Source organism: Spinacia oleracea, chromosome 3, assembly GCF_020520425.1.
Source record: "Spinacia oleracea cultivar Varoflay chromosome 3, BTI_SOV_V1, whole genome shotgun sequence".
In the NCBI taxonomy this organism is placed as follows: Eukaryota; Viridiplantae; Streptophyta; class Magnoliopsida; order Caryophyllales; family Amaranthaceae; genus Spinacia; species Spinacia oleracea.
Window position 1 is genome coordinate 71,300,805 of NC_079489.1, and position 12,525 is coordinate 71,313,329.

Consider the following 12,525-nt stretch of genomic DNA (forward strand, 5'->3'; position numbering starts at 1 on the left):
GGTTTCAAAAGTAAAACGATTTTTAATTAATCTAGCCCAATTTAATTCCAAGTTCAAGTCCAAACAAATTAAGCAAGCCCATCTTATGTTTAATGAAGCCCGAAAGAGAATCCTAAAGCCTAGCCCATCTTGGAGTTTCCTAAGCCTATAAATATAGGTGTTCACCCTCAAAATCCCTCACTATTATTCATTAAACCTAAAAATAAAACTCTAACCCTAAATTCTTCTTTCTTTCGTCGAAATTATGATTGTCCGTTTTTCACCTAATTCTGTTCGTTTTCAGAAAATTGTTTCTTCTTCAAAGTTGTATATCTCAAAAATTTCTTGAACTTTTCTCCAAGAATCGATTGATTCCGAGTTATAGATTAGAAGTTATGAGCATTCAAAATTCCAGGTGCAGTTTTTCACTTTCCCCTTTTCTCTGCCTTCCCTTGCGTCGTGCCCAGCCCCGAGCACTCGACGCCCATAACTCGTTGTTGCTGCTTGTTGCCCTCAACACAGACACACATACTCGCACACTCTCTCTCACTCGTGCTCGCTACCGAGCCGTGCTGCCGCTCCTGCCTTTGTGCTTGCACCGCACGCAACACACACACACACACACACACAACCATGTGTTGTGTGTATCATACTCCGTATATTTTTGATCCTTTTTCGCCCAATCACATTCGATTCGTGATTGTACCGTGCTATAGGCCGGATTGGTATAATTCTCTTCTTCCTTGCCTATTCTATTTCAATTCCGTATTTTAAATTATATTATTATTATTGTTTTGGATTAGTTAAATGGCTGGCAACGGTTATGAACATCGTGTTTTAATGTTTTCGTATTTGAATTGATGGGATTGATTTTAATTGTACGAACTATTATTTTCAGATTTAGTAATTAATTAAAGTGTCAATTTTAATGGTCAAAACATGGTTTTATTAATGACATATTGATAAGACTTTAATTCCAATTGTTTAGGCGATTGATTCACATAATTTAATGACGATTTAAATCATGGGAATCAACTTAAATTTTCAGATTTATTATAAAGCTTTAAAGTGTTGATTTTAATGATTTTAAAGCTAAAAAGTCAATATTTTTATACTAGGACTTGAGTTGACTATTTGAGACTATTAATTTAACGAATAACGATTAATTTCTAATTAAACCAAAGGTTTTAGAATCTTAAATAGTCTCTGGAAATTTAGTAAACATGGATAATAATTAAGTTGATTTATTGGTTGAACAAGCATGTTGGGATTATTATGAGTATGGATTTCATTGTCAATCATGTTGTTCAATATTTATGCATGTATGGTTTGTTTCACATGCAAGGGATGAATTATTTAATGTTATGCTATTGTACGGGATGTCTAGCATACTTTTGAGCCAATTATTCGTACCACGTTGTACCATTTATTTTACCACATGTGAAGGGTTCGCTCACATAAGCTACCGCACATGTAGAGTTCAGTTGGGAATATTTTGTATTAAATGAATTAGGATTTGTCGTGCAAGGGCACAACCCTCATGTTAACAGGCATGATGTGCAAATCTCACCTTTTTTGAGAAGGAACTTGGTAGTAATTCCACTACGTCTTGATTTATTGATCACAAGTCCTAAAGGATTAAAATGAGATTGTTTTGGTTGTTGTTTATTAAATGTATGTTTGTTTGAGTCTCGAGTTCGCTTTAATAAAATATTAATAAACGTAAAGTGCAACCAGAACAAGCTTCAAAACTCTTGGAACGTATATACCTTGAGTATGAACAATGGGGGGAGACTTGCCGGAAAGCTTGATCTCCTACTAATGATACAAGACGTTGTTTCATTTAATTTATACGCTGGAATTCCGTCGGTATGGCCCGACACTCGGTATTGTCCGATTTTCATTATATTATTTATTATGGTGTTTGGTGGGCTCCCAACACCCTTACTTTATGGAATATTCTTTTGGCCCGTTCGAAGCTTATTCTAATTAAATTGTGAGTCAAGAGTCGAGTCAAGAGTCGAGTCTTGTATTCATGATTTGTTTGTTAATTGTTAAATGGCTTTTGCATGTTGATTAGTACTTTAGCGAGTGATGCATGTTTATAGTTTTATTTCACTCTAGCTTTGTAAGTACTCAGCTTTTGCTGACTACGTGCTTTGTGTCTTTCGGTCATGGCCTTCGCCTTAATGACCCTATGATGATCCATCATTTGCACTTGTTGGGGAGTAGATTAATTTAGCAGGTTGGTAGATCAAATTACGATCGAAATCATGTAGCCTTGGATGGTTGAGAGAGTTGCATTCTTTTGTGCTTTGAAACTATTTTTAATACTTTAATCATGTTTTGAATTGCTGGATTTTTAATACCTTGGTTTTGGGCCGTTATGGTTCCAACTTGTAGGAGGCCTCAATAATTATTATTTACGTTGGTTTGAAAGTTAGTTAACATTAATTTCCGCTGCGTAATTCTTGATAGGTTATGATACATATGACAAAACATAAATCATGCGGAAAAACCTTAATGCCAGGAAACATATTATTTACACATAATCATTTAGCATAATTTAGGAGCATACACTTTGTAGCGTGCCCTCCCTAGCTGCGCCCGAACCGAACAAGAACAAGCCTTTAGGACTCCAAATGTCGTCCCTCCGTAGATAGTCCACAGCACGTCCGGATCCGCCTTAAGCTTGACCAACTAGAATCGCCCTTAAGGTAGTATAGATTTTCGGCTGGTTAGGGGCAAGAGAGTGGCTGATTTTTCTTCAAAATCTTACCTTTAGAATACTTCAATTGTGTCTCTAAATAATGACCCTAGGCACTTATTTATAGAGGTATGGAAAGGGAACTGGAATCCTACTAGGATACGAATTAATTAAACTAGAATCCTATTAGAACTCTAATTAATTAATTTATCCTTTTAGGATTAGGAATTTAATCATATACCAAATCCTAATAGTTTTAGGATTCGTGTATGAACACAAACACACACACGCACGGCAGCCCACGAGGGGCTCCTATGCGCGCGCGGCCTGCGAGCTCGCAGCCCATGCCACGAGGCCCACACGCTGCCGTGGCCTTGGCGCGCGCTGGGCCTGCCTTGCGGTGGGCCTGGGCGCTGCCTTGGCTTGGGGCGTTTTTGGCGCGCTGGCTTGCTGGGCGATGGCCCGGCTTCGTGCTGGGCCTTCGTCCGGCAGGCCTCGTCCGATGCTTATTCGTACGATGCGCTTCCGATTAAATTCCCGGTTCCGGAATTTATTTCCGATACGAACAATATTTAATATTTCCGATTCCGGAATTAATTTCCATTTCGAACAAATATTTAATATTTCCGTTTCCGGAATTATTTTCCGATTCCGATAATATTTCCGATTCTGACAATATTTCCGTTTCCGGCAATATTTCCGATTCCGGCAATATTTCAATTTCCATTAATATTTTCCGATACGTACCATGTTTCCGTTTCCGGCAACATCTACGACTTGGATAATATTTATATTTCCGATACGATCCATATTTCCGTTTCCGGCAATATCATCGTTTCCGGAGTATTCATTCCTTGCTTGTGACGATCTCAGCTCCCACTGAAACCAAGATCCGTCGATTCCGAATATCCACAGATGGAGTATTTAATGCCATTAAATACTTGATCCGTTTACGTACTGTTTGTGTGACCCTACGGGTTCAGTCAAAAGTAAGCTGTGGATTAATATCATTAATTCCACTTGAACTGAAGCGGCCTCTAGCTAGGCATTCAGCTCACTTGATCTCACTGAATTATTAACTTGTTAATTATTACTGAACCGCATTTATTAGACTTAACATTGAATGCATACTTGGACCAAGGGCACTATTTCCTTCAGTCTCCCACTTGTCCTTAGGGACAAGTGTGCATTACCTAATTCCTTTGTCGCTCGATGCTTACTCTTGAACATAAGGTAAGAGTTGTCATCCTTATTATGTCTAGAGGTGTTTCTCGGTTTCAGAGTTCAACTGATCAAATAAACAGATAATCATAGCCTATGATTCATCCGAGCACGGCCATGCATTTTACAGTTTCTAGCTCTCCGAGTGGCCTTGTACAACTTTTAAGCATCTCATCCCGATTTATGGGAGGACAATCCCAATCTTGCGATCTTGAGATTAGACTTCGTTTGATAGGTGATTACCTGAGCGTTGCCTTTATAGCCTCCTTTTACGGTGCGACGGTTGGTCAACGTCAAAGCAACCAGTTCTCAAACAAGTAATCTCAAATCACTCAGATATTGAGGATTTAGCGTCTAATAATTTTAATGAAATTTAATTATGACAGATTTTCATCTCTTACAGTAAAGTTTCATAGGTCTGTCCGATACTAGTCTTCCCGAAGTAAGTATCTATGCAAATGATTATGACATTGCCATGTCCACATAGTTCAAGAAACAGAACTACTAGTCATCTTGCATTCTAGTCGTCTAACGTTTTCTACGCGTCCAATTTTATAGAAAACTCCGACCAGGGACCATTTTCAACCTTTGACATTCAAGTTCACTTGATAGACATTTCTTAGTCACAGGACTGGTCTTGACAGTCTATCTTGAATATATCGTCAAATTGAAGGGACTCATCATTTAATAAACCACAAATTAAATGGAAAAATGAATTCTATTCATTTATTGTGAATGATTAACCAGTAATGTTTTACAAAGAATTAAACTCTAAAACTTTAAAACATTAAATAAGGACATCAAAGCCATTCTCCAATATGCTTGATTCCCATAGCTGCAGTGTGCGAGTTGTGCTTCGCCTGCGGCAGAGGTTTAGTCAATGGATCTGATATGTTGTCATCAGTTCCAATCTTGCTTATCTCGACTTCTTTTCTTTCAACGAACTCTCGTAGAAGGTGAAATCTACGAAGTACATGCTTGACTCTTTGGTGGTGTCTAGGCTCCTTTGCCTGTGCAATAGCTCCGTTATTATCACAATACAGGGCTATTGGTCCTTTAATGGAGGGGACTACACCGAGTTCACCTATGAACTTCCTTAGCCATATAGCTTCTTTTGCTGCTTCATGTGCAGCAATGTACTCCACTTCAGTTGTAGAATCCGCAATGGTGCTTTGCTTAGCACTTTTCCAGCTTACTGCACCTCCGTTGAGGCAGAAGACAAACCCAGACTGTGATCTGAAATCATCTTTGTCGCTTTGGAAACTTGCGTCCGTATAGCCTTTAACAATTAATTCATCATCTCCACCATAGACCAGGAAGTCATCTTTGTGCCTTTTCAGGTACTTCAGAATATTCTTGGCAGCAGTCCAATGTGCCTCTCCTGGGTCTGACTGGTATCTGCTCGTAGCACTGAGTGCGTACGCAACATCCGGATGTGTACATATCATAGCATACATTATTGAACCAATCAATGATGCATATGGAATCCCATTCATTCGTCTACGCTCATCAAGTGTTTTTGGGCACTGAGTCTTGCTTAGAGTAATTCCATGAGACATGGGTAGGTAGCCTCGCTTGGAGTCTGCCATCTTGAACCTATCAAGCACCTTATTGATATAAGTGCTTTGACTAAGTCCAATCATCTTTTTAGATCTATCTCTGTAAATCTTGATGCCCAATATGTATTGTGCTTCTCCTAGATCCTTCATCGAAAAACATTTCCCAAGCCAAATCTTGACAGAGTTCAACATAGGAATGTCATTTCCGATAAGTAATACGTCGTCGACATATAATACTAGGAAAGCAATTTTGCTCCCACTGACCTTCTTGTATACACAAGATTCGTCTGCGTTCTTGATGAAACCAAAGTCACTTACTGCTTCATCAAAACGTATATTCCAGCTCCTTGATGCCTGCTTCAATCCATAGATTGATTTCTTTAGCTTGCATACCTTTTTAGCATTCTTTGGATCCTCAAAACCTTCAGGCTGTGTCATAAACACAGTTTCTGTTAAAACGCCGTTTAAGAAAGCGGTTTTGACATCCATCTGCCATATTTCGTAATCGTAATATGCAGCGATTGCTAACATTATCCGAATAGACTTTAGCATTGCAACTGGTGAAAAGGTTTCATCGTAATCCACACCGTGGACTTGCCTGTAACCTTTTGCAACCAATCTAGCTTTGAAAACTTCAAGTTTTCCATCCTTGTCCTTTTTCAGTTTGAAAACCCATTTGCTTCCAATGGCTTGGTAGCCATCTGGCAAATCGACCAAATCCCATACTTGGTTTTCTGACATGGAGTCTAATTCAGATTGCATGGCTTCTTGCCATTGCTTGGAGCTAGGGCTCGTCATAGCTTGTTTGTAAGTCGCAGGTTCATCACTTTCAAGTAATAGAACGTCACAGCTCTCGTTCGTAAAAATACCTAAGTACCGTTCCGGTTGAGATCTATATCTCTGCGATCTACGCGGGGTTACATCTCTAGATTGACCATGATTCTCACCAGATGCTTCTAAAGATCTCTGAGTTTCATCCTGAATGTCATCTTGAGCATTCTCTAGAGTTTGTTGTTCGACTCGAATTTCTTCGAGGTCTACTTTTCTCCCACTTGTCATTTTGGAAATGTGATTCTTCTCCAAAAAGACACCATCTCGAGCAACAAACACCTTGTTCGCATATGTATTGTAGAAGTAATACCCCTTTGTTTCCTTTGGATAGCCCACAAGGATACATTTGTCAGATTTCGGATGTAGTTTGTCTGAAATTAATCGTTTGACGTATACTTCATATCCCCAAATCTTAAGAAAAGACACTTTTGGAGGCTTTCCAAACCATAACTCATATGGAGTTTTTTCGACAGCTTTAGACGGAGCTCTATTTATAGTGAGTGCAGCTGTATTTAGTGCATGTCCCCAAAATTCTAATGGAAGTTCGGCTTAGACCCATCATTGACCTAACCATGTCTAGCAAGGTTCTGTTCCTCCGTTCCGACACACCGTTCCATTGTGGTGTTCTAGGAGGAGTCAATTCTGATAGAATTCCACATTCTTTCAGATGGTCATCAAATTCATAGCTCAGATATTCACCGCCTCTATCAGACCGCAGTGCCTTAATCTTCTTGCCTAATTGATTCTCTACTTCACTCTGAAATTCCTTGAATTTGTCAAAGGATTCAGACTTATGCTTCATTAGGTAGACATAACCATATCTACTAAAGTCATCAGTGAAAGTGATAAAGTAGCTGAAACCACCCCTAGCATTTGTACTCATTGGTCCACATACATCTGTATGGATTAAACCCAATAGTTCAGTTGCTCTTTCTCCAACTTTAGAGAAAGGTTGTTTTGTCATTCTGCCAAGTAAACATGATTCGCACTTACCATAATCCTCTAAGTCAAATGGTTCTAGAATTCCTTCCTTTTGAAGTCGTTCCATGCGTTTCAAGTTAATATGGCCTAATCGACAATGCCACAGATAGGTGAGATCTGAATCATCCTTTTTGGCCTTTTTGGTATTTATGTTATAAACTTGTTTGTCGTGATCTAATAAATAAAGTCCATTGACTAATCTAGCAGATCCATAAAACATCTCTTTAAAATAAAACGAACAACTATTGTCTTTTATTAAAAAGGAAAATCCCTTAGCATCTAAGCAAGAAACTGAAATGATGTTTTTAGTAAGGCTTGGAACATGGAAACACTCTTCCAGTTCCAAAACTAGCCTAGAGGGCAACGACAAATAATAAGTTCCTACAGCTAATGCAGCAATCCGTGCTCCATTTCCCACTCGTAGGTCGACTTCACCCTTGCTTAACTTTCTACTTCTTCTTAGTCCCTGTGAATTGGAACATAAGTGTGAGCCACAACCTGTATCTAATACCCAAGAAGTTGAATTAGCAAGTATACAGTCTATAACGAAAATACCTGAAGATGGAACGACTGTTCCGTTCTTCTGATCTTCCTTTAGCTTTGAACATTCTCTTTTGTAATGGCCTATTCCATTACAATAAAGACAGCTTGATGTGGACTTGTCCTGCTTTGATTTAGCATTGCCCTTGGACTTTCCACTTTTCTTGAACGGTCTCCCTCTAGCCTTGAGTAAATCTTTGGCTTCACAGTCCAGTATTATCTCAGCCTTTCTGACAAGGTGAACAAATTCTGCAACTGTTTCTTCTCTTGGTTCACTTAGGTATAGTTGCTTGAAGCGACCAAACCCACTGTGTAGTGAATTGAGCAAGATAGAGACTGTCATCCTTTCGCTTATTGGTGTTCCTAGTAGACTTAGGCGATCAAAATATGAACTCATAAGATCCACATGGAACCTCAGTGGGACGCCTACCCTCTGTTTAGTGCGAAGGAGCTGAACATGTGTTTCTTGGACTTCCATCCTATAACACCTGTTGGGAGACCTTTAGTCCAGACATTGATTCAATCAACTCATGGACGTTCAGGTCTCTGTCCTCCGTGCTTCCACGACAGATATCCCTCAGATTTTTGATGAGCGTAAAGGGTTCATAAGCTACAAACCTTCTAGCCCATTCATCAGGGATATTGTTCAGCATGAGACTCATAACCTTTTTGAGATCCGCATCCCAGGCGAAAAATCTTTCAGGGGTCATGTCTCTGGCATAGTAGCTTGGCATGGGATGTAACAGTACATACTCAAGTCCATCGAGTCTGACTATTTCAACTAGCTTAGCTTCCCATTCAAGAAAATTTGTTAGGTTCAGCTTGACCATAAGCTCAGAACCCATGATGATGTTTTGATTGTTGTTTGCCATAGTTTAAAACTACAATTGAAAAGAATAAACAAATAAATAACCATTCACAGTTTGTCTTAATAAAGTTAAATTCTAGCATACATGCATAATTCAATGTTCATTAAGCATTTTATTCAAATTATGTGTTCCGGTAGGTGTGAATAAAACGATTCTAAGATCCTAAAATCATTGAAGAATTAAGCAAAGTTTGTCGACTCAATCCTAAAACATTTTAGGTAAGCAAAAAACTTTTGCTAATAGTCTAGAAACTATTCTTGGTTGATAGGTACGTCTAAGAACTTATTAGGTAAACCTATCGATTTTGCCACGACATAAAAGGACTCCATACTTATATCGTTGAGTTTCACCAAAACTAACATGTACTCACAATTATTTGTGTACCTTACCCCTTTAGTATCGACAAGTAACACCTCGCTATGGCGGAAAACTATTACTAAGATCGATGTAAAGGATATCCAAGTAAGTGTTATTTTGGCATGGCACCTTTTAACTCAATTTTTAAGTTTGGAACTTAAGGCTCTTACTATGTTAGTTAGATTTTAAGTGAACTAAAATCCTTAATCATGCAACATAATCAAGCTTTGATCTCATGCATATTTAAGACATATTTAAAGCAATAAATAACTTAAAGCATGCATAAGATAAATGTGATCTAGTATGGCCCGACTTCATCTTGAAGCTTCAACTTTAAAGTCCGTCTTGAAAATCTCCGTGGGAGGCGCCTTTTTCTTCAAATAGGATAAGCTATAATTAAACTAATTACAACTATTTGATGGTACGCCGACCATATTTGAATTGAAAAACAATTTTGGTACTTTAGACCAATTACATTCAAATTAATGGCACGCAGACCATATTTTCGATCCTATTTGGGCCATACTAGTCACTTCATAACCTGCAAAACAGTACATATACAATATATACCATTCACCCATTCATTATCATGAATGGCCCACATAGCTGGTTAGTAAAACACGTTATGCATTACATAAATATTTGCAGCAATTAATCAAGGGCACCAATAATCTACAAATTATTCAGTCCTTATTAATTCTAATCAAGTTGTTTTAACCTTAAGGATTTGTAGACCTAATCAAGAGTTTATGACTAAAAGGGTTCCCACTTAAACCAATAAATTCATATGCTTTACTAATTTTAAACATAAAAATGTATTTCTAGTCTAACCGGAAACATACAAATTTAATTAAAATTTAAAGCTCATATAAATTTATAATTGAATCCACATATTTAATTTATTTTCAGTCGTATTTAAATTAATTCATGATTTTAATTTTAGTAAAATAATTAGAATAAATGAAATTTATTATAATTATAATATTCAAAATTAAAATCCAAGAAAACAATTTAAATTATTAATTTTAAAATTAATTAAAATTAAATAAACTGAAAATTTCAAATTAAAATTTTAAAACGATCTAATCGTAACACAAGGTACGCAACATCACCACGCAACGCACAACCATAGGCCACACGCACGCAGCCATCGCTGGCCATGTGCGCGCAGCCTATGTGCTGCGTCGCATCCATCGCTGCACACCATCGCCAGGCGCCTCGAGGCACGCTTGGCCTCTGGCTCACTGCGCGCGCCTGCCCTCGACGCACGCGAGCTTGCGCTCGCTGCGCGCGAGCCTTCGTCGCTGGGCGTAGCGCTCGTCGCACGCGAGCTTGCGCTCGCTGCGCGCGAGGCTTCGCACGTTGCGCGCGGCAGTTGCGTCGTGGCGCAGCTCGCCTGCTGCCCACACGCGACTGTCGCTGCCTTGTTCTCGCCCTTGCCCACTCGCCCATCGCACATAGCACACGACACAAGGCAGGGCTGCTGCCTTGTGCTCGTGCACCATAGCCTTGCTCGCTGCATTCGTACCGCATGGGCGACGAGCTCCCTTGCTCGTCGTCGCATGCCCGCACTATACAACATCCCTTAAGGGTAACACGTAGCGTCCATTGCTTTTTATGTGCAAGTTATATGAGCGAATCGCATAAAAATTAAAAATTTTATTTTCAAAATTAATGACAAATTAATAATCATATTAATTTCATAATTTTAGGGCGAAAAATCGAAAATTTATTCATTAATTAATTTCCGATTAACATGGATTCAAGTCTAGTTCATAAAAATTTAAAATTTAACACAAATTAACAATTTTTATGGTGGTTTTAAATCATAGGTATCTAATTAAATTATTAATTAATTATGAAAATCAAATCAATTCTAAATTATTCGAATTTTCAACAAATTAATTATAATTACAAATTAGATTGCATAATTAACAAGGCTAGGCATTCAAACTTGTTAAACATATACAGTAGGTCAATAAAAAATTCAAGATTTATCAACAAGAATCGCAAATATTTAATTTAACATCTTAAATTTACAAACTTTTGCGTTCGAAAAACTAAAACCTCCGAAAAGTCATAGTTAGGCTTCGAATATGAGAATTCTGGGTTCGGCCAAAAAATAGTAATTTTGTCAAAAATTTAGAATGCCTTTTACATGCGGAATTGACACAAAAATCACTCGATTTGGATGAGTAACGAAGAAACTGCCGAAAAACTGCGTACATATAATTAAATAAACGCAATTTGCAATTAATTAACAATTACGAAAATCAATCACCCCTTTTAATTCCTTGCAAATTTGTAAAATTTAACCATGTTTATGCAATTTAGATTATGAAAATAATAAGAGGCTCGTGATACCACTGATAGGTTATGATACATATGACAAAACATAAATCATGCGGAAAAACCTTAATGCCAGGAAACATATTATTTACACATAATCATTTAGCATAATTTAGGAGCATACACTTTGTAGCGTGCCCTCCCTAGCTGCGCCCGAACCGAACAAGAACAAGCCTTTAGGACTCCAAATGTCGTCCCTCCGTAGATAGTCCACAGCACGTCCGGATCCGCCTTAAGCTTGACCAACTAGAATCGCCCTTAAGGTAGTATAGATTTTCGGCTGGTTAGGGGCAAGAGAGTGGCTGATTTTTCTTTAAAACCTTACCTTTAGAATACTTCAATTGTGTCTCTAAATAATGACCCTAGGCATTTATTTATAGAGGTATGGAAAGGGAACTGGAATCCTACTAGGATATGAATTAATTAAACTAGAATCCTATTAGAACTCTAATTAATTAATTTATCCTTTTAGGATTAGGAATTTAATCATATATCAAATCCTAATAGTTTTAGGATTCGTGTATGAACAAAAACAAACACACGCACGGCAGCCCACGAGGGGCGCCTATGCGAGCGCGGCCTGCGAGCTCGCAGCCCATGCCACGAGGCCCACACGCTGCCGTGGCCTTGGCGCACGCTGGGCCTGCCTTGCGGTGGGCCTGGGCGCTGCCTTGGCTTGGGGCGTTTTTGGCGCGCTGGCTTGCTGGGCGATGGCCCGGCTTCGTGCTGGGCCTTCGTCCGGCAGGCCTCGTCCGATGCTTATTCGTACGATGCGCTTCCGATTAAATTCCCGGTTCCGGAATTTATTTCCGATACGAACAATATTTAATATTTCCGATTCCGGAATTAATTTCCATTTCGAACAAATATTTAATATTTCCGTTTCCGGAATTATTTTCCGATTCCGATAATATTTCCGATTCTGACAATATTTCCGTTTCCGGCAATATTTCCGATTCCGGCAATATTTCCATTTCCATTAATATTTTCCGATACGTACCATGTTTCCGTTTCCGGCAACATCTACGACTTGGATAATATTTATATTTCCGATACGATCCATATTTCCGTTTCCGACAATATCATCGTTTCCTGAGTATTCATTTCTTGCTTGTGACGATCTCAGCTCCCA

General features: G+C 38.6%; 1 protein-coding gene across 1 annotated transcript; it reads right to left on the minus strand.

Annotated features, from left to right (window-relative positions):
• Window positions 1-7,642: 7,642 nt before the first annotated feature.
• On the minus strand, window positions 7,643-8,176 carry LOC130469214 (uncharacterized). Its single transcript, XM_056838160.1, has 2 exons — window positions 7,834-8,176; window positions 7,643-7,744 (listed from the first exon to the last, which is right to left on the minus strand). Exons 1-2 carry the CDS (start codon window positions 8,159-8,161, stop codon window positions 7,728-7,730), a joined length of 345 nt encoding a protein of 114 aa, XP_056694138.1. The 5' UTR covers window positions 8,162-8,176; the 3' UTR covers window positions 7,643-7,727.
• Between the last annotated feature and the right edge of the window lie 4,349 nt (window positions 8,177-12,525).

Bases quoted from the DNA above. Each gene is read 5' to 3' on its own strand.
- LOC130469214 (XM_056838160.1), bottom strand. From the start codon at position 8,161: ATGACAGTCTCTATCTTGCTCAATTCACTACACAGTGGGTTTGGTCGC.